At 37.5% G+C, this 23,573-nt stretch overlaps 1 protein-coding gene across 1 annotated transcript in view; it reads right to left on the bottom strand.

Annotated features, from left to right (window-relative positions):
• Window positions 1–23,573, bottom strand: part of DNAH8 (dynein axonemal heavy chain 8) — a 219,412-nt gene that overhangs the window by 133,913 nt on the left and 61,926 nt on the right. The window contains 12 exon segments of the mRNA XM_032462995.1: window positions 819–1,018; window positions 2,553–2,793; window positions 2,957–3,094; window positions 6,298–6,398; window positions 9,876–9,938; window positions 11,199–11,312; window positions 12,292–12,396; window positions 14,385–14,620; window positions 17,194–17,320; window positions 17,877–18,073; window positions 19,539–19,734; window positions 20,693–20,768. Of these exon segments, the coding sequence (XP_032318886.1) occupies window positions 819–1,018; window positions 2,553–2,793; window positions 2,957–3,094; window positions 6,298–6,398; window positions 9,876–9,938; window positions 11,199–11,312; window positions 12,292–12,396; window positions 14,385–14,620; window positions 17,194–17,320; window positions 17,877–18,073; window positions 19,539–19,734; window positions 20,693–20,768 (1,794 nt within the window).

Below are 23,573 nucleotides of genomic sequence, written 5' to 3'. Positions count from 1 at the left end.
GGGCCAGAGGTCATGCAGGATATCATTCATTAAACAAGAATCCCAACCTGGAGATAGGGTATTAGAATCCCCATGCACCCTGGACACTGACTTCTTTTAGTGACCTCTGAAATAATGTGATATATTTCTAGACGTGTCAGGGTGAAGATCAGTTAAGAATTACTGGATGGTCAGGAAGGGGATTAGAGGTTGCTAATGCCCAGACCAAGACGGAACAGTATATTTAATCTGACTGAGTCCCACTTCCTAAAGCTGCACTTGAGATCACAATCACTTTAGAGCTGGTTCAGTAGTCCAGTGATGGACAGGTTGCCTCATTTAGGCTGCAGTGAACCCAGCACAGGTATAGCCACTTTTCACCATAAAAAATACAAGGGTGTAAGTGTCAAGTCCTTAACGGTTATGTTTCTTCAAGTGTTGCCAGCATACTGTTCCTGCGCCATTGGGTGAACACTTGAGCAGGTTCAGTCAAGGAGGGCAATGATGAAAAATCAGAGAATGAAAGAGAAAGAAGACAAAATGAAGCGGTCATCTTGGTGGGGAGTCATGATGTTCAGGAGATGAACTGACAATCTGGGGGAGAATAATTATGTTGAGGTCCACCAAGAAAAATAGAAAGGGGAGGCAAGTATAATAAAAGAAGAGATGGAGGCATGATTATTAGGGAAAACAGGTAGTTCATATGTAAGGTCAGACAAGAGTCGGCACTCTAGGTCAGAATCTAGTGTTGTTTCACAGCTACAAAACTGGGCTTTTATTCAAAATTATACACCTCTAAATACCAAATCAAAAATTTCCCCTGCAAATTATAAAATTACCTGTTGCTTAGTAAGGAACCTAAGACCATTAAACTATCCTCCATCAAGGTGATAATTTCTCCTGATTCAGTTCCTTTGAGCAGGAGCTCTCCCTTTCCCTTAAATGCTGCAAAACTCAGGTTCTGGTTGGTCCAGTTCTCAATCACCTGAGTCAGCTTGGCTTCAATATCCTTCTCCTTAGTGGCAGATATGCAAATATCCTTGAGAGGGAAATCAAAGAATATGTCATGATGTTTTTTAATTACAAATTAAGTGCATTGTAAAACCATATAACATTTTTAGCTTGGCCCTAGAAGTCAATGAGTCATTTCACAGCCAAGAAAACTGAGGCTCAAGATCACTGTGTTGCAAGAATCTTTGATACGAAAGTCTCACAAGGCAAATAAAAGTAAATTATCTTCCCCAACATGTCTCAATTGATTTTCATATTTAACATCACAGAATCTCAGAGATGGGAAGGAATATAAAGGTTCAAGAAATTCTCACAAGTGATTATAATACAAATTAGGGAGTAATAAGTGCACATTGTTGTTGGGAATGTAAATTGGTGCAGCCACTATGGAAGACAGTATGGAGGCTCCCCCCAAAACTAAAAATTGAACTGCCATCTTATCCTTAATTCCACTTCTGGGTATTTATCTGAAGAAAGCAAAAACGCTAACTCAAAAAGATTTATGCATCCACATGTTCACTGCAGCATTATTTACAATAGTGAAGGCATGGAAACAACCTAAGTGCCCATTAGTGGGTGAATGGATAAGGAAAATGTGGTATATTTATACATAATGGAACATTATTTAGCCATAAAAAGAAGGAAATCCTGCCATTTGTGACAACATGTATGGACAGACTTTGAGTGGTAAGTGAAATGAGTCAGACAGAAAAAGGCAAATGCCACATGATCCCATTTATACGTAAAACCTAAACAAAAACAAAAAACCAGAAACACAGCTATTTAGGACACCCAAAGGCAGGGTGCAGAGTGGGTGAAACAGATGAAGGTGATCAAAGAGTACAAGCATCCAGTTATAAAATAAGTAAGTCCTGGGGATGTAATGTATAGCATGGTGACTATAGTTAATGATACTGCATTGCATTTGAAAGTTGCTAAGAGAGTTGATCTTAAAATTTCTCATCATAGGAAAAAAATCTGTAAGTATGTGTGATGATAAATGTTAACCAGACATATTTTTGTGATCATTCTACAATATATATATATATATCGAGTTATTATGCTGTTCATCTGAAACTAGTATGTTATAAGTCAGCTATATCTCATTAAAAAAGAGATCTCATGCAAATACTAAGCATAAAAAAAGAAAACAAACCAATTAAAAGTCTTGGAAAAGAAAAATATAATAATTTAAAATATTTAATAGACTAATAGTAAAAAAATGTGTAGAATTAGAAATCTGGAAAATGTTCTGAGGAACTCACCAAGAACACAATACAGAAATAAACAGAATTTTTTAAATGGAGGTATAGTTAAGGGACAAGGAGGATACACTGACAAGCTGCAAAACTAAATATTTCAAATAATTATCTCATCTCCTTGAGATACAGCATTATTTTGCAAAACCAAGGAATGTTCAGGATCATTCCAAATTTTGAGGGTGTATTACATAGCGCAACTAATACATCCTTGAATAGAACATTTATTTATCCAATTTTCAGAAAAGAAAAGGGAGACATTCTTTAAATAGGCCATTTGTAAGATCTTATAATCTGATGTACCTCAATGTCATCCTTATTTTTAAGGAGTGGTGCTTCCATAATATTTCTAAGACAGAAAGAATCAGATTCCACATCAAATGGGGTTCCAGTTAACTCAGAGATTCGATCCCAGTGTCTCTGTTTCATTGCCTTATTGGTCATCATTTCTAGTAGAGGACATGACTCACTGAAATCATCAATTCTTTTTTTCAGATCCAAAAAAGCTTGCCAATCTTTAAGTCCTTTTGGCAGTTTACGATATCTTTCAGAAAAAAAGAAAAAATTATTTCATTTACACATAGTTTGAAGAAGGTATTATGAATATACAGCACTATATCAGAAGATAAATTCTTTTATGAAATACTTATAGGATCCTAGGAAGATAGGCACTATAAAAAGGTACATTTAATTCAGTTGAAACTCACCTATTTTGAAATTCCTGCAGTTCTGCATTAATTTTTTCAATGTCTACATCTCCCCAAAGTATTTCATAATAACCACTAATATTGCCCATTACAGTGTCATACAGTCCATACAGCTTCTGCAGCAAGTTGAGTTCCTTTCTGGGAAACCAAATAAATTAAGTCATTACAAAACATATATTTAAAAAATAAATTCCATTATTGGATAGGCAGAATTCATCTAATCAAATATTTCATACATTATGTGTATAATGTCTTATAACCTATGCATACAACCCTGTTGGTTTCCAAACAAACACTTTATTAAAGCTCCATCAATTAGGTCAAGTTTATAGCTCTCAAATATCCCAAATTATATTATATTATACTATGATGTGACATTAACAAATGTTGATTATTAATACCATACTAATCACTGCAAATAATGTGACCAAAACTTGGTAACAAGATCAAAGCTAAAGCAAAGGTTTTGTTTGATTTTTTTTCTTTCAAACTCAGGCTAGATTTTTATCATGATGTCTGTCTTTAAGTCTGATTTTAAATATCACTTTCCTACCAAAAGCTTTCTCTCATGTGTCCAAATGGAGTTCTATCGAAAACAAGAATAAAAGGAGGGATTCCAGGTGTCGGTAAAGGAAAGCTTCTTTATTGTATAAAAGAACAAAAATTGACCACTCAACAGAGTTGTGAATTCTCCCAGGAATTCCTCAACTCTTAGCACACCATGAGGGTCCACTGAATCTAATTTTAGTTTTTGAGATTATTTCTTGAGTAGTTCTAATTATTTGTAAGGATTGAGAGTCACAACTTTTATTATTTATTACAGATAATCAGAGACCAAAAATAAATTTTGCTTATGTTTTCAATGGAGTAAAACTCATTCTATCTTGTGTTGACCAAAAACAAACAGACTGCCAGTAATTTCTCCAGCAAAAAATGGGTTTACTCGTGATCAGCAGAGCCATATGCAAGTCCCTGAATGCCAAGGGAAGGAAAACTCTTTTATAGAGGAGAACTGGAAGTTGGGAAGGCTATAGTAAGCAAAGAGTCCATGGCTTTTCATTGGCTGAGCTGTTGCCAAGAAAGGAGTCTCTTCTTGTTGGGCTCTGTTCATGTTGCAGGGCATGCGAGCATCCCCCTTCTAGTCTCCCAACTCTATTTAACTAAGGTTTCTGTTTATTAATTTTTTACACTTGCAATCATCATATGGGTGCACTGGACCCTTTTATAAATCTAAGATACATTCTGGAATCTTTTATCTTTTTTTCCAACTATTGTTTCATTTTTCAAATTCATCATCCTAGAAATTATTTCAATGTTAATCACTGATTATTCACAATTATACTAAAAGTGACTAAAATAATAAGAAAAATGAATGATGAAATCTCCTATAAGGATGATGCAACAGTGGGAAAAATCACTATTGCATCATCCTTCAAATTTCTTATTGTGTTGCTAAAATAGTGCATCATCTTTCAGGAAAGTATAAAAAAGGAACTCTGGGACACCATTTTTATAGTCTTTTGGCTTCTGTTTAATTTAGCTTTCACTTAATACAGTTAAGAATTTGGTACTTTTCATTTTCTATAGAAAAAAGCAAAAGAAGAAAGTTGACAAAGAAAGGTGCTTCCCAAGTATTAAACAATAAAGAGACAGAAAGCAGCACTCTGGACTCTAATTTTGATAGTGAAACTGTGTAAGTGAAATCTCAGACTTTCATGTCTTTAGATGATGATAATCTAGATCGATTTTTTAAACTTAATAATGTATGAGTGAAAAATATATTTCAATAGAGGCAAGGGCTTCATCATGCAATATTTTGCAACAAGAACCTAGACCATCCTATTTTGTGAAAAACGTGACAGGGTTCTTTCATTATTTATGATGTTTTTGTAAATTGTGTTTCCTACATTCTGCAAGTAGACAAATGTGAAAGCAGATGTATGTTCAAAGGAAACAGATGATGCAAAAATGAAAAACGTTAATTGAATTGATCATTCAAATTTAAAAGTAATAAAGAGTTTTGCATTTATAGTGCAAAGAAGATGGTGATCCTCCTCTCTTCAACAAAATTATGAGGGTCCAATTTTCAACAGTCTTGAGTTTTAACAAAGCAAGTGCAAGAAAAACCATAAGTAAGGATAAGCTCGACGCTACTGGAGATAGGCTTGAAATCTAGACTCAGTGTTTACAGGATGGGTATGCTCAGGGTTCATGCACAACAGCTGATGAGCTGCAGTGAAAATTTGGTCTCCGTTTCTTGTATATAAATCTTCAAACCAGGAACATTATGGAGTGAAGTTTGGGTTTTCTCTGCTTAAATTCCTGTTAAATTTTCTAATAAAACTGCCTTTCACCATTCCTTTAATCTTACTTCTGAAAATTATTCATAATTCCTTAAAAATATAAAAAATTTAAAGGGTCCACTGGTCCAGATGGTAAATGGGGATGATTAGTTTTCCTAGAATACTGAGGGTTAAAATAAAACATTGATTCTCAGACTGAGTATGCAAAAGAATTAACTAGAGAGTTTATAAAAGTGCAGATTTCCTGCGACCCAATCTTAGAGATTCTGATTCAATAAGTCAGGGGAAAGGACCAGGCAACAGCAATTCTAACACAAGTGGTCACTGGGTTTGGGCTTGGAAAACAACTGTTTTAGAAAAAGAATACAAACTATCTACCCTAAATGGCTGAAGAATTCATTTATCTTCAGACAATTTTAAGTCTATTCTGCCATAACATTTTCATGCTGGGACTCTGAAACAAGTCAACGTAAAATTTTAAAACCAAGATTCTAACAAGCTAATACCACTGTTTTCATTTTGCCTTTGAGGAAAGTTAAATTTCAAATTCTATTAAAATACACTTGTTTAAATCCTAGATCCACTGTTTAAAATCAATTAAATTTCTTGGCCAATCTCAATAAATTCTAAGTCTACTCAGTGGGGAAAAGCACTTAGCACAAATACAGTTAAGAAGGAATTGAGAGCTGAGGATGGCTATTCCTCTAAAGAAACAAAAGTTATCTGGAACTGCAGTGCTTCTGCACAATCACTGACACTATTCAAAAATTGTGAAAAGAAAAAAATAAAGCACAGGCTAAATATAGGCCACAAATGCCCAGAATTTTTGCAATATATTTTCTACTGCCCTATAGCATGTCTTTTGTATGTGGAAACTGTGTATCAATGGGTCAGGAATAGCCAAGAATGAGGGGACTGTTTAGGAGTTTTCCAAGCCAGACTCTTCTTTGCATGATGAAGGAACTAGTGGTGACATGATTCTTCTAATGGACAGTGTCAATTATTTGCTTGTAACACTTGTCCCACTTTTAAACTTACCTGGTTTTGTGTAAAACCTCATAGTCAGTCACAGGCAACCCAAAAAGTTGTTCACCAGATGAATATGTAACAAATTTCCTCCACAGATCATCGAAATTAGCCTATAAAAAGGTTTTCAAATTATGGTAATATGTAATTAATTCAGATCCCATTAAAGTAGAATTTATTATAATCAGAATAAAAACTACACTGAGGTTTATTTAATAATATCTATAAAACAAGGATTTGTGAAGCAAATTTATACTGATACCAAGTTATCAGAGGAAAAGTTAACCACTTAGGAAAATTAGCTTTCAAGCGTTCTGAAAGTATCTATTCTATATGAAATTATTTCGTTAATTAATTGATTCCCGGACATATATTACAAGTTCCCATAAATACATCTGAAGGTAATGAAACTGCCTTTTAAAAATTCCATAATTTAGACTTTTTCACTATTTCAGATGGGTCATCTCTCTTACAGGGTTCAAATAAGTGAAGCATTAGAATAATTCATTCAACCCTGTTTTCTCTACAAGCAACAAAAAGTCTATAAAGTAAAGAATTTCATTTTAACACCATTTGAAATATGTGAAAAACTCTAACAATTTAAATGAACAAAGTTAATGCACAGGTCTTTTGAATTGGAATTTGAATCTCCTATAGTTAGAATACTAAGTATTAGCAGTGTTTAAAGCACAAGAGCAAACAGAAATAATTCACTTGTGACAAGATATGTGTGCTTCTCATAATGGCATAACATATTAATAAGAATCCTAAATTTCCAGTGCTGGAAATTATCTGGCATCAGACCTCACAATGTTCAGATAATGATACCAATCTGACAGATAGATAACCTCAGCACATTTTACAGGAGTCAAATCAGGAAAGTGTCAAGACCCAAGAGCAACTCCAATAAACTCTTAATTGCTAGATGGAAAGAGTTATTTTGTATTTTTTATACTTCTTGGTGGTTGGTATGGTGGTTACTCAATAGATTTACTGAATGAAAAATCCATGGGACTATGTGGACATTAGGAAAGGAGAAACGAAAACTTCAAAGTTAGCGTACATTTAAATGATGACATTTAAAATCTTGTTAATGTGGTGAAAACTACTGATGAATGTCAGTCACTCACCCCTTTTTCCACTCAGGTCCCAAATAATATAAAAAGACTCGTAGCACCAGCCAAACGGGGAACAAGACGTCAGCTTGGCCAGCAGGCCAGCCAAGTACCCCATAACTCCCCAAGCTGGAGTAAAGTTGCATGAGAAAGCACCACTGGGACCTGAGGCCCAGTGTGAGATGAGGCTCCTTCTTCTTCCCCAGATCTAGATCTTGGTACCTGCTTTTATTGGGGAGGGGGGCAGGGTACAGGGGGAACCTGCATTTGAGAAGAGTTAGGTCTGCAAGTCTGACCTAGAGTCACATATTTAGCCAGATGCCTGGAAAACAGGCAGCTCAGCTTACAAGCCCAGGCACGGGCAGAACAGAAGGTACAAGAAGGCAAGAGATGGGCTCTACATTGTCTTTTCAATGAAGTGACCACACCCCTGATAAACGGGTGGCTCATTAAAGTCCCAGTTACTGACCAATGAGTTGGTAACTCCTGAGGGAAAGACAAGGAAGTGAGTCTACCTTCAAAACATACTCAGCTCCAACCCCTTACCTAGGTCTCTACTCAAATGTCACCTCTTAAGGAAGCTTTCCCTGGAGGCCCTATTTTAAATTTCACATCCACTTTACATACACAGAGCCCAGCACTGTATGCGTCTTCCAGGCTTTTTTTTCCCTTGGCATTTATCACCATGCAACATTACTATCCATTTCATTATTCATCTTGCTCTTATTGCTGAGAGGTTTCTCTTGGCTCACCGGGCAGCCTCCAGGTCAGTCTTACTTCTGGCTCCTCCAGAGAGGGAGGCCTCTCCCTGGGACTCTGGCTCCAAACCTGAGGACTTCAGGTAGTAAAGGATCAGAGTCTCCTCCAGGGTTCAGCACAAAGGGGGCTGGCAAGGGTAATGGGAGGAGCTGGTTTCAGTCCAAGAGTGACCACAATAGTTCGAGAGAGAGAAGAACCCTGACCATAACAAGGGACTAGACTTTTTATCTGAGGACAACATGTTTAAGTGAAAGGTTTGTGCCTGCTGTATCCCATGAAAACCCCTGCCAGCACACTCACCGTATCTGACAGAAATCCATAAGAGCTACTAAGCTAGACCTGCCCTCCTGTAACCAAGTGGCAGAGACACTGGGCTCTGGGACAGATGATTCATCTGGCTTGCACAAGTTTATCCCACTAAGGACTAGCTGCAATTCCTGGTTGCTCTAATTATCCTAGAGAAACACTTTTCTTATCAGGGTATGAATTTTAAAAACACTCAAATCAAGGGAGATACCTGAAAATTAAATGTCATATGAAAATTCCACTTAGTTATGATGAGAAAAGGCTGAACTACCCCTATCAATTCTCAGGAGAACCTGCAATTTAAGAGGCTTCTTTCAACCTGACTGAACTTTTTGGGCAAAAGAGTTCATGGAACCAGCCTCAACCATCCATAGAACATACATATAAAGCAACAAGAATAAGATTTCTGACTCTACGTCTTCATTTATTTGCTTTGGGGCAAAAACCCAATCATTAAGTGACATGAAGTAACCTCCAACATGGGTAAAGGGATATTTAAAATATCTCATCAGTATGTGGCAAAGTTAAGGTATAAACTACAGAAAGCCTTTCATCTGTTTCCATAACACAAGTTCTCATACCTAGATCACAGCGGTCACCACATGGTTTTGCAATTATCTATCTAGCTCTCTTGTCTCCCTCCCATATCTTAGCAGCTTAGAAGTAAGAACCATTTCTTAATCATCCTTCTGTTAACCAAGACACCCAGTAGGTATCTGATAAATATTTTTTTTAACAACTGAGAATGCAGGTGGGGACATAAAGTGATCTAGTACAGCCACTATAGAAAACAGGATAGAGAAGGGGAACAAATAGAATTGCCTGACGCTCCTGGGAGACTAGTTTACATAAAAATCCATGAATCTGCAAAACATTAATCCAAGGGGGTGTGTGACTTTTCTCTAGATGTGCTCAGCAATCTGGCTCTAGAAAAAGATGGGGAATGGTTGGCCTGGTCCAGTGAGTTTTGTATGGTCTGAAGCAGGACAAAGGAGCTGGAAGTTTAAAGTGATGGATACAGAAGAAGGAAAAATAATGGATACAGAGGAAAGACAGGGAAACCATTTGTCAATATTTGATATCCTATTTTGATATAGTTTATTATTCTATGAATTTTTAAATCACTTTACAAACAAATGAAATGTCTGGAACTAGAATAAGGTATATGCTTAAGTTCAAAATCAAAGTCTTGTTCTCTAAAAACACACAGAGATTCTCTGTGCAGAAGAGCATGAAGGGATATGAGAGAAGGAATCAATTACATTACTTAGCAGATTAGAATACTATTAAAATCTGTAGGCACTTGAAACATTAAGTTTTCTATTGTAAGTTAAATGCATAAATTTCCCTCTAAAATCACTTTAAAGAATGACAACACATCAATGTAACAAAAAAAAAATGTAGTATTACCTGAAATATCTGTAGCCTGTTGCTAGCTTCTTGTGGTGGTATATTTGGAACCATGGGTCCTTCCTGTAAAATATAATATAATCTCCCTTTTAATTCTTAATCAGATGTACTTATCAATTTATTAGGTTTATCTATTATCTCCTTTTAAACAAATAAACACGATTTTTAATTTAAGTGGTCTAATTTTGTCCTGTACATGAATATTTCATTTTTTTTGTAATTCACATATTATACAATCCACTTCACTTAAAATGTATAATTGAATAGATTTTATTATATTTACAGAATTGTGTAACTATGATCACAATTTTAGTACATTTGCATCACTCTAACTTCCATTCATTTTTAAAGGACCTTGACAGAGCTAATAAAAAAATGTGACTAAATTACATCCTATATCAAAAGTTCCTAACACGAGAGCTCTGTTTCACTTCATTTATGATTATAAATGATAATGCTGTGGTTGTACTTTGGAATAACTGATACACAGTTCTGAGAACAACCTCTTTTCACTAATAGTTCAGCCTAATATGGAAACAGAGACATACATAGGTTGAATACTTGGAAGAAGCAGAAGGCTGTCTGTGGTGGCCATGAGCTAGAAAAAGCTGCAAAAGAGACCCCAGATGGTCTGTACAATCGTGAATATCATGGATATGCTAAATAAAAGACCAGACTGCCAGTATAATAGAATAACAGGGCAATTAAATGTTGACTAATCTAACCTAAAAGAGATAAGTTTTATAGTAGCACTAAGGACTTTAATCAGCTTATGAATTCAGATCTCTTGACCATTAAAGAAAGTAGAATTTGTTGGGACTATATCCAACTTCTGAGTTTAATTTCGAAGTTGTGGACAATTATCATTCATTGTAACAGGTTGAGAAGTCTGTGGGATTTACCAAGGATGATTTTCAGTGATCCTTTTAGTTCTCTAAGAGTCAGTGAAAAAGAAAATTAGTTGCACAATCCCCTGGCATTAAGGTATTATGCAAAATCAGTTGCATAACACCCTGAGATTAGGGCATTTATAGTTTTTTACAGCCTTCCAACAACTGTATTATACTTTCAACTATGAGAATTCTGGCCCTGAGAAAGGACAAAAAGTTGTTGCTCCTTTTATCAGTTACATCTTCTTTCTTCCTCCATAAAACATGCTTAACGGACTAACTATCCCCCCTTTTTGATAGCTGTAAATATGCAAACATAGCCTCTGACATACAGTTACAAATCACAGTGCATTTCTTAGGGTTCATCACTTTCATTTTATATTAAATATACCACCAAACATCTTAACACACAGCATGCAAGGACTTAAATTACCTTCTCATATGCTTCTGCAAAATTCATTACATCCTCACAGAAAACTTCCACAGACTCAAGTAGACTACTTTTAAACTTTGGCTGCAGTTGAACTAGTTCGTCCTGTACGGAAACCTAGAATAAAAAAGAACACTCAATGTGAGAGTGAAACTAATGTATTTAAATGAAAACTACAATTCTATTCCAGCAACTTTGTCATCTCACAGATGTACTGTGTGACCAAAGATGTCTCTGAACGTTATTTGTTAAAAAAAAAAAAAAACCCACAGAAATGAACAATCCATATGCACCAACAGGAGGCTCAAATCCTAGTTCATGACGCAAGAGGCAAAGCTAACTAACTGCAGTTAGGAAAAAGTTTTCCAGCTAACCTAGTTCAGGTCATGGCTATGGCCAAGGAAACAGTTACTACTATGGACCCAGTCTGGGTCATGTGCTGTCTCTAGGACCAGGCCACTGGATGGAATTAGTAATTTCTAGTAGGTTTACAGGACTGCAATAATTGGAATAGTTCCCAATAAGAAAAAGATATTACTCGAGGTGTAAAAGAAAAACAGTAATGCCCTCCACAGTGGTCGTCAAAGCTTCTGCTTAAACCTGCAGTCATAATAGCTAGCACTTAATTCCTGCCTTCTATCTGCTACACTCTTTACATATGTTAACTCATTTAATCCTCACAACCACCCTGTGTAGTGAATACTAATATTATACCCATTTTACGAGTGATAAAACTGAGGCACAGAGAGACTAAGTAACTTCTTCAAGGTCCCAGCACTAGCATGAGACAAGGTCAAAGTCAAGATTCAGAATCTGGCAGTGTGGTTCCAAGGTTCCTCCTCTTAACCACTGTCAACAGCAGCATCTTTCTGGGTTGGAACACATACAGCTTTACTCTTAACGGTGACTGTAGTAAAGGGTGGGTCAGTAGGTTAAACACTAACAGACAGATGAGAGAAAAACCCAAGTCAACCATTTTCACTGAACAATAATAAAGCTATTAAGATAATATATATAAAGCTTTTTAAAAGCTTGAAATGTATTTGTTTCTGGAGATAGTGACTTAATAAAAAATAAGAATTAAATCCGTACTTACAGCTTTGCTCTGCAATTTATTGAAAGAATATCTCAAGGTATCAACTGCTTCTGATTCTTCTTTGGTTACTTCAACTTCAAATCTGTTTAAAATAGCATAGGCTTCCTGCGGAATGGGGGTAGAGTTCAGAAGCATCACAAGGAAGGGAACTGCCAGATGACTTAGACGCCTCCTAGAAGCACACTTCTATGTCTTAAAAGAGGAGAAGAGTGGTTCCCCAAATTAAACGTGTATAAATACCTCCTCTAGATTCCCACTGATATCAGATATTGACTCCAGATCCCTGGCCCTGAAATCTGAATTTAATAAGCCCCTAGGTGATTCCAGTGGAGAGTAAGCAGATCACTTTGAGATACTATCCTAGGAAAAACATCCCTAGAATAATTTCCTGCCTCTCTCTCCTCCTTGATCCTGTGTCAACGCCATGCAAAATGTTTTCTCATACTCTATTAAAATACAGGTTGGAATATGGAATAAAATGATGATGTGAAAGATATCCTGAAGAGAAGAAACGGATGAACAAACAAACCAAAACAAAAACAAACTCATAGATACAGAGAACAGATTGGTGGCTGCCAAAGGGGAAGGGGGTTGGAGGGGAGGTGTGAAATGGGTGAAGGTGATCAACTGTATGGTGATGGACCGTAACTAGTTTGTGGTGGTGATCACTTTGTAGTGTATACAAATACTAAATTATAATGTTGTGCACCTGGAACCTGCATAATATTATATGCCAATTTTATCTACTTTTTTTTAAAGTGATGAATTGGCAACTGGCTTTACCAGAAGAATGTACGCTGAAAAACTGAGCTTCTACAGTCAGGAAAAAATGATATGATTATTTGTTACATCTTAAGAAGCCAGTGATGATCATTCAAAATTCCCAAATAATAAGATCTAAAGAAGTAGTAAAGACATAAAGTTCACAAGTTACCAAAGAGTATAAACTCTAAATGAGTTCAAGACAGCAATGCTCAGTCATGAACACTGGGTGCCAAAAGTAAGCAGCGGGAGTGCCGATTCTCCAGGAACTGCAGGCAATAAGGGAGTGCACTGTCCACAGAGAATTTGAAAAACAGGAATGAAATAAGTCTGATTTTTTATCATCACCATGAGCCAGAAATTTTACATATTGGTCATAAACACTTGCGGTAGACAGAACAATAACCTCCCAAATGTTACCCACGCCCTAATCCCTGGAACCTGCGACTATGTTACCTTACATGGCAAAAGGGACTTTGTAGGTGTGATTCAGTTAAAGAATCTGAGATGAGGAGAGCATCCCAGATTAACCAGGTTGGCCCAACGTAATCACAAAGGTCTATTTAAAGGAAAGAGGGAGGCGGGAGATTCAGAGTCAGAGAAGATGTGATGACAGAAGCTGGGGTAGGAGTGACGCCACGGCTAGATGGGAGCCATGAGCCAACAAATGCAAGCAGCTTCTAGAAGCTGGACAAGGCAAGGAAAGGATTCTTCCCTAGAGCCCCTGATGACATGTTGATTTTAACCCCAGAAGACCCATATTCAGACTTCTGACCTCAGGAAGCATAAAATAAAAAACTTGTGTTGTTTTAAGCCATAAAGTTTATGGTAATTTGCTACAGCAGCAACAGGAAACTAAAACAGTACTCTTCCCTAAAAACATCTATTGTTGATTTAAATTCCAACAGTTTACTTACAGTGCCTAAGTGGACCACTCCCACCATCTGCCCATGGTATGCCACTGGTCTATGAGTGAGACCCATAACGGGTTTCTAAGGAAAGCCGAAGATAAGGGGGAAACTTGTCTAGCATGTCAGAATTGACGTGAAAGAGTATAACCATTCTTTTCTAAAATGTAGATGCCAGCATAAAAACCTGAACACTGCCTTCGACCAGTACAGCATTATTAATATATTAATATTCTTTTGCAAACTGTTTACTGTTGATGATTATCAAAATCCTTCCCAGGACATCAACATCAGAGAGGAAAAACAGGCAGAATGTGCCATAAAATAGATGAATACATTAACAGCATCAAAACAACATCAATTTTTTAGTGTTTCTTTTTTTTAAATGGTATTTCAGGAAACAAAAATGCAATCATCTCTTACTTCAATTGGTCCCAAAGTCATGTCCATTTGAATTTCATTATCACGGATACAAGACAAGGCTTCCATTGCAAACCTGACATCATCTAAATCACGAATAGGTCTGGATAACTTTTTCAAGTATTCATTGATAAATGCTATCATGTCTGACATTTTCTTTTTGTATTCTTCATTCAAATAGCGACACAGTAACATCTTCCATGCCTTAGCCTCAATTGATAAGGCCAATTTCATTGGCTCTGGGGAAGACAAGAATAAGGTCAAAATAGAATACAGCTGACATTCTGAAACAATTTACTTTTGTGTCATCTGAGCATCTATAACTCCACAGTCCTAGTTGATAGCCACTAGGCACACTGAGCACTTAAAATATAGTTAGTCTGAATTAAACGTGCTGCAAGGTTACTAGACACTGAAGACTTAATTCCTGTTCCCATGGAGTATGTTAAGCTGTTCACAAGAAGCAACCAAAGTCTATGGAGAAGAATTTTGTAAATTAGTTCCAACACCATCCAATGTGAACCTTGCTCCATTTCTGGCCATCCCATTAGCAGCCCTCACTCATTCCCCCAGTTTTCTCCAGGTAACCCCACACAGTGAAGTGTAATATATTTTTTTGTCTGCCAGATCTGCCCCAGTCTTCCTGTTTTTCCACTCCCCCATCATCCACATGGTTAGAGGATATGTATAACCAGACCTTGTACTTAGGCCTAGTTGATTGTCACAGTAAACCCTTAACTTTTATGAGCCAATCAGAATCTTTTCTTGAAGGGAGAGGATATAGCTCAGTGGTAGAGCAGTGCTGAGTATGCACGAGGTCCTGGATTCAATTTCCAGTACCACCATTAAACAAACAAACAAACCTAATAACTTCCCCACCCAAAAAAAACCCCAGCAAAACAAAAAAATTAATAATAATAATAGTAATAAAGAATCCTTTCTTGAGAGTTTAGAATGAGACTTGACGGGGAACCATGTGGCCTGAGAAGCAGAAAAAGTCGTACAGAGAGGGAAGAAGAAATGAGGGGCAGAGAGAAAGGATTTCCTCGGTTTCCCAGACTGTTCCTGGTTCTGGTTCATTCCTAAGGCCCAAGTGCACTTTGGATTCTGGGATATACATTTTCTCCCTGAACGAATCTCAAGTAGGTTTCTGTTCCTTGAAAACAAAACAGCTCTAACTAGCCAACTCTGCCTTAAGCATCTTCACCCATTCTTCTTCCCCTCTCGGTATCCCTACACTGCCAGCCCTGCCAACCTTGAAAAGTGGTTGCTCCCCTCCCAACTCCCACAGTAAGAGGACTAGGGAGCTGAGGCAATTGTAGCCTGAGAAGAGACACAGCAAGCTTGCTGACTGGGGCTGTGAGATCCTGTCTCCTGAGGTCCACCCCTCATGAACCTCTTTTCTCCTTTTCCTGTGGCCTCAAGGATTCAGCCCACCTCCCCCTTTCTTTATCATTGGAGCCAGCTATTCCATTTTTTTCTTTCTTCTCTCTCTCTCTCAAATCAAGCACCCGGCTAACTCTCAAAACAGGGCTACAGTTGATTTTTGTATTCAGAATCATAGTGCTAACCACTATGAGGAAACAAATAGGAAATTTATATGATAATAAGAATAACAACAACAACAATAATAATAATAATAGGTAAAGTACAGTTTCCAAAACTCTACAGTTCTTGTAATTATTGCCCCCGATGCATGGCTTCTGATTTCTAGCTAAATAATCCCCTCAAGTACTTGCGATTCTTCCCCAAATTAAATCCCTTCTTGATAGATATAACACTACTTATCATTCACTGAACAACAACTACTTGCCAGTACTATGCTAAGTGTCTCAAATAAAGTAACTAGGTGGTCACTGTCATTATCACCAGCAGAAGACATGGAACTTAAAGAGGTCAAGTAACCTCGATATTCAAATTTGAGAGTAACAGTTACACTGACTCCTTGAGGACAGATCTGAACATCTACTTAAAAGTGGATAGTTGACGTAGGTCACTCAAATATCTTCTGAGAATAAAATTTCATAAATTTAGGACTAGACTGATTGTACCTTTGTAACCGTGGCAATTAAGGTAGTCACCACTAGTTTTAAATCCAAACCACACACCAAATCACCTCAGTTCACATACCTTTTAAAAGCAATCAGTATTAGCCCCACCCTTCTGAATGTCAACCAGTTGGCAGGGACATACTCAATAAGCCCGCCTCTGAGTGCCAATCAACCAACAACAGTCTCACCTGAGCACGCATCCTTCTGCAGATGATGTTAACCTGTTTATGCCCAGCAATCCTTGGACTCCATGCTGCCCAGACACCCAATCTGAGGTGAACAGTCTGCACTACTGGCAGCACTGTGCCTGTCCCGCATAGCTCTCCCTCACTCTAGTCAGCAATAGAGTCCACTTGGGGTTTTTTTTTTTTTTTACATTACGTGGATATCTCATTATCCTTTGATACTCTAACTCCAACTGGAGTAACTTCTCAGGAGACCTCAAACTGTTTGACTCTTATCTCAGGTACACAACCCTCTCCTCACAGCAACCTGTAGGTCCACCTATAGTTTTAGTTGTGTGAGTGCCAGCTGAGGAACTGTGCAGTGTATTAAGTGCACTAAGCCACGCTGGTATAATATTATGTGAACACAACATATGATAATATATAATATTTATAACATATATATGAACAATATTGGTGGTCTAGAAATACTTAATATTTATAATATTGTACCAATGTAGCTCAATAACTGCTTTCTAAATAAAGTAACATCTCATATGAAAATACAGATAACTTTACATAATATTTTCTGAATACCTGTGTGCAATTCAAGTGCTCCTACAACTATAACAGGCTTCAGCTCGTCAATCTCCTGTTCAAAAGTAGCGTAGTATAGAATTTCAGATCTGATTTCAGTCAGAGAGGGGTTGTTAGACAAGAACTCCTGTAGCAAGGAAAGAATCAATGTTTTCTTCAGCTTTTTGACCATATAAATCTTACACTTCTAATAGCTGAGTTAGACAACTGCATCTGCTTATATATTTTTCCACTTGAATGTGCTATCAGGCCAGTGGCTCAGTAAAGAAAAGGAGGAACAGGCAGTGACAGAAGAGGGGGCTAAGTGGGGGAATTTCACAGTTCTGAACGGTTATTCAGAGTTCAAAGTCTCATTGAGTCTCTAACCAAAAATACAGCTGAGTCTATGTAAGTAAATGTGACACCCTCGAACACCTGGCCTCTGGACATGCCTGGAACATAACTGGCACTCAGCTGCTTAAAGGAACCAAACAAAATCTGCCTGAGCCTCCTTATGGTCAACTTCCCCAGTCGTCACTGTGAGAATCACACAAGACATCATGTGTTGGATGCTTGGCATTTACAGGTTCTCGGTCTCTGTTTCTGAGTTCTCATCAGCATTACTGATATTTTCCTAGTCCTCCCACATGAGTTAGATACAAACAATTAAAACCCAAACTGCGTCACAAGTAATGGAAACACACCTTCACTTTCACGTCTCGGTCCTCTGTCCAGAGCGTCTTGTACTTTTGAAAGTCCTGCAGGGCCTCATGAGCCACCTTTCTGAGAGAATTCACAGAGGAAGAAAGGAGGAGCACCAACTTGGAAATATCCTTGTGCTCTGCTACACCTGGATAAAAATTCTTCAGCTTCCTCGCAGGAATAATTTCTTCAAAAGATTCTGAAAACAGACATTTTTATCCTATAGGTAACTCCTACATTCAACTTCAAACATTATCGATTTTAATATTTATAGACTTTCTTCAAACTTTATTTTCTTAATGACCATCCCCCTCCAAATAATTAAGACCTATTCTCTTGCTAGCTACATTTATTAAACTATTGTGTCCAATTTCAAGGTCTAAATTTCTTTAAAGTGAGAAAACTGTTATTCAGGGGAGAGAACTGAAAGATACTGATTAACCACTCCCCACACCGAAAAAAAATGTCCTCCAAGGAAATATCAAGAGTTTTTGCTACCCTACAGCACAGCATGGTGAGGCACCACATTTATTATCCAAATGACCTCAAGCCAGTCATTTAATCTTCATGGAAATACTTACGAGAATTAAATAAGACAACATATGCTTGTCTTCAACTCAGCATCACTATTCACCACCACTATAAACATCTCTCGCCAAAACTTGGTCATGTCACTGCCTTGTTTGAAATTCTCGAGTATTCTCCATCAAGCAGAGACCATACAGATATTTTGTTTGGTCCAAACAGTACCTTACTTTTTTTTTTAACATTTTTTATTGATTTATAATCATTTTACAATGTTGTGTCAAATTCCAGTGTTCAGCACAATTTTTCAGTTATTCATGGACATATACACACTCATTGTCACATTTTTTTCTCTGTGAGTTATCATAACATTTTGTGTATATTTCCCTGTGCTATACAGTGTAATCTTGTTTATCTATTCTACAATTTTGAAATCCCAGTCTATCCCTTCCCACCCTCCACCCCCCTGGTAACCACAAGTCTGTATTCTCTGTCTGTGAGTCTATTTCTGTCCTTTATTTACGCTTTGTTTTTGTTTGTTTGTTTGTTTTTGTTTTTGTTTTTTAGATTCCACATATGAGCGATCTCATATGGTATTTTTCTTTCTCTTTCTGGCTTACTTCACTTAGAATGACATTCTCCAGGAGCATCCATGTTGCTGCAAATGGCATTATGTTGTTGGTTTTTATGGCTGAGTAGTATTCCATTGTATAAATATACCACATCTTCTTTATCCAGTCACCTGTTGATGGACATTTAGGCTGTTTCCATGTTTTGGCTATTGTAAATAGTGCTGCTATGAACATTGGGGTGTAGGTGTCATCCTGAAGTAGATTTCCTTCTGGATACAAGCCCAGGAGTGATGGCTAAGTGACACTACTTACTTACCACAGTCACCTCCAAAGTAGAATTAGCACTAAGGTTTACTGTCATTTTTAACTTTGAATCTAAGGTGATGATAGTAAAAGACCGGTAAGTGTCCTTGCTCACTCATGACCAAAATCTGGAGGGAAATGTCTATGTGTTATGTTTAAGATGGGAGATGGAGAACACATACCCAGGGAGAATCAGAAAGACCATTTGCTCATCGTTACAATTCTAAGGTTCTCCTCATCTAAGATTTATTTGAACATTCTTACTGTCTTCCTTCTTCAGCTGTTTTCCCGTGCTCGGATGGCTCATGTCAGCAGTGGTGCGGGAGGGACTGCCGATGACAGACTTGATGTGACGGCTTTGCTGCTGCCCCCAGTGAGCCACCCCTCTGCTGACCTCCAGGGTTAAGTGGATCATACGGTTGATGGCTTGTTGAATGTCATCCAAACTAGGAACCATTACCTGTGGGAAGAAGAAACAAGCATCTGGTGCCGCCAGTACATACAGTCCATCCCTCCAATTTGCACCACCCCCATTCCCCACCAAGGGGGAAGCCTCTGCTGCCCAAGTGCAAGGCTGGTTTGAGCAGAGGGACGTCAGAGGAAGGTAGGCTTCAGACTTAATCCATCTTCAGGTTTTCCCATTCTACCCACTCCTGCAGGCAGAAAGGTCAAACATAGCACTTCTCATCCTTTCCCTGTGAGGGTGACTGGATGCAGCCAAATACTGTGGGCATGTGTTGCATGTCCATGAGGCAGAATAACTGAGGAAGTTATACTGCCAAGATTCTGACCTCAGTCCTGTGAAATATGCCAAATAAGCAAAGAAGCTGTTCCCCAGGAGGCCAGACCATGTAGATGTGGTGTCAGGTGAGCCATAGATTGTTCCTGCCTGACCTTATCCCTGAGCCCATCACAGAATGACCCTCAGTCATCCTGTGTGGCTTGCTATTCCAGATGCCAATAAGCAGCTGGGGTGGTAGAAGAGAGAAGTGTCATGACAAGGCATGGGGGGTTCCATGGTGCTCAGGGCACAGGCTCTCTCTTCCTCCCTCCCTCCCTCTCTCTCTCTCTTTCTTTCTTTCTATTCTGCCATGGGTTGCCTCACAGTTGGGTGTTCAGGGTAGGGATTTAGACTTCTAAGATGGTCTTATTTAAATAATTTAATGTCTGAAGTAAGAGAAAACAAGACAGACACTTACCTCTTACTCCAACCTGCAATACACCACAAGCTATGCAGAAGTAATTTTTTACAGTAGATATAAATAATACATTTTGATTTTTGCTAAATACTGAGATGAAGTCAAAAAATACATAGGACCACGAGGTTACCCTATGTAAAAGTTCAGTTCTAATGCTATACTTCTTTAATACATTACCAGAATATCATGGTATTAACCTGAATGTTTAATAATACTTACCACATTAGGAATTGCAAGATGTACTTCACATTTTATAAAGGAAATAACATCTTCTGACTGCTTCCGTCCATACGAGCTGTAATAAGATGATGTTTAACTTATAAAACTTAACCTAAAATTTCATAAATAGCTTGATTATGCTGCAACTTTCAATCCTAAAAATAAAGATCATTTCAAAATATAAATTACATGAAGAGAATGTTATTTACAATGGAATCATAAAATTTATAAACTAGTTCATAAACTAAGACAACTTAATGATTTAATATTATCCAAAGTGAAACATTAGTCTCCTGTGCATTTTCTTGTATTTTTATGATGCTTTCTTTCAGTAGTAACCACTTAATAATGTTTACTAAAAGCATCCCCTTTTCCCAACCCTACAACAGATGCTGGAAAAGATCACCAAGAAAAAAAAAAAAAGCATATTAACTTCACATACTTCTTTGCAAGGTTAAACAAGAGGTTTCTAGCCAAAGTCTTCCCCAGACTGCCTTTTTAAACAATATCAGTCGTGCTCAGACAGAAATACAAGCATAGAGATAGATACACGAGTGCAAGTAATGAAGTGACACACATCAGGGCTGCAAATTAATTAGATTATCTCTCTCTGCCTGACAGACACTAAAGTGATGTCCTCCCACATATAAGAGAGGCAAAACAACAACATGATAAAGTCTGTCAGCCTACTGCCTGCAGCTGTCGCTTTTCCAGAAAACGTGGGCCTGGGGTGACAGAAGCAAACCCACAGCAACCCCAGTAAGCGTGCAAGCCGGGCCACTTGTGAGTTCCCCATCTAAACCTGTCACATCCCAGCAACTCTTCAGAGGGCAGTAACTGCGAACTAAAGGGAAGTAAATACGACCCAGTTCTGCACTCAGGGTACCAAAGGTCGTGTGGAGGCAAAAGTGAAACTCCTAGATAAGGGGGGAAAGAAGAGAGAAACACACAGAAACTAAAAAACCTCTCACAAAGAGCGCCTATAAACTAAAGCCTCAATATGCAAAAGCAAGTCTAACAGTAAGAAAGAAGACGAAAGAAATTAATAATCAAAACAAAAGCTTACTGCAGACATAGTTTGATGTATAGAAGTATGACAAACTCTAAAATGAGTATATTGAGAATGTTCAAAGAGATAAGTGAATGGTACCTTCCAGAAAGACAATGAATTGCTAAACTAAAAAGGCAGAAATGATACAATATCTGGAGGATAAGGAGAAAGTATTAATTGAAATGCTTAAGATGCAATAGATGAGATCACCTTTCAGCTCAATACAGAGATACTTACTCACAATGTAGCCCAGAAAGACAGAAAGACGAAATAGATGACAGACTAGTTAGGAGACAGGAAAGACAGACTGAGATGCCCCAACATTGGAGATGGCCATTGGCCGAGGGAGCCCAGGACAGTGCTCGGGTTCAGTCCGTCCTGACACTTCATCTGGACAGTGCCTCTTCACTCAAAAGAGTGTCCTAGATGGAACAATAAATTACGAGGTCAGTCTATTCAACATTCAGCTACTAGAAGTTCCACAGCAAGAGAATGAAGGGAATGTCTCAGAAGCAACAACTGAATAGGAAACTGCTGAGAATTTTCCAGGGTTAAGGAACACAGTAAGCTCTCATTATAGAAAGCACACTCTGAGAACAAAGCAGGATTAAATACAGACAAATCCACACTGCTGGAGAAAACTGCAGAACATCAAGGATAAAAAACAAGTTTCAGTTAGACTCACCGCAGAATGCTCATCAGCAGCAACACAGGTCAGAAAAAAATGAAGAAATACTTTCAAAGTGCTGAGAAGCAAGCAAAAGTTTTTTATCCAGCTAAAGGGCCATGAAAGTTTGAGGGCAAAATAAGGGGCATTTTTCAGACTTAAAACGAAGACAGAAAGTTTACCCCTCACTAAGGGATCTGTGGGATACAATAAATACACAGGAATCTGAAGATTTTTAATAAAATATGCCAGTAAATAACTTACTTTCGAGTGTTCAAGAAAAGGTGAATGTGAAACATCAAACAACAGTGATGAAGTAGGTACAGTTCATGCCGAGGCCCTTATAGTTAGAAGACTAGAAAACTGGAAAACCAGAGACTACTTTTTAAAAACTGGAGCTAAATATATACATATACATATTCTAAATTTAAAGGTGACTACTTAAAGAACTGAAGTATAGGAAAGAGAATAAAAGGGAAAAAGTATCCAACCCAAAGACAACAGAGATAATAACATAAACCAAAAAGAAAGGACAGTAAGAAGAAACCACAAAATAAACTGTCATAAACTAAGTATAATTACATAAAAAAAAATCACAAAAAAAGTAAGCAGATTAAACTCTATTAAAAAGCAGAGACAATCAGGTCAAATAAAAATAATCAGGTATATGATACTTTTAGGAGGTAAAACAAAAAACTGGACAGAAAAGCTTAAATGTAGAGATAGAAAAAGATATACCAAAAAAGCCAGGAAAGTAATGACAGACTAAAAAGAATTTGAGAAATCAGGATTAATATGGATAAAGAGTTCACCAAATAAAAATGAAAGAAACAGTGTTCTAAGCAGATTTAACTACTGTGACTTCCCATGCATCTAACAATGTAGACTTAAAAGATGTAAAACAAGAACTGACCAAAACAGAAGGAAAATTTGACTTCACAATCACACTGGGAGATTTTAAGAGTGCAATTAAATTAAAATTCAGCAGTGAATAATCAAGGAATAGCCCTAACAAATAACAAAAACGTGCAAGACTTTTGCACAGGGAATTATAAAACTTCATTGAGAAATATCAAAGAAGACAGATAGATAGAGAGTCAATCCATGATCCTGAATGGAAGACTCAACAGTGTAAGGATGCTCTCCAAATTTATCTATAGATT

The sequence above is a fragment of the Camelus ferus genome, chromosome 20 (genome assembly GCF_009834535.1).
Source record: "Camelus ferus isolate YT-003-E chromosome 20, BCGSAC_Cfer_1.0, whole genome shotgun sequence".
Taxonomy (NCBI): domain Eukaryota; kingdom Metazoa; phylum Chordata; class Mammalia; order Artiodactyla; family Camelidae; genus Camelus; species Camelus ferus.
The sequence above is the reverse complement of the archived record's forward strand: the minus strand, read 5'-3'. Positions and strand labels throughout refer to the sequence as shown.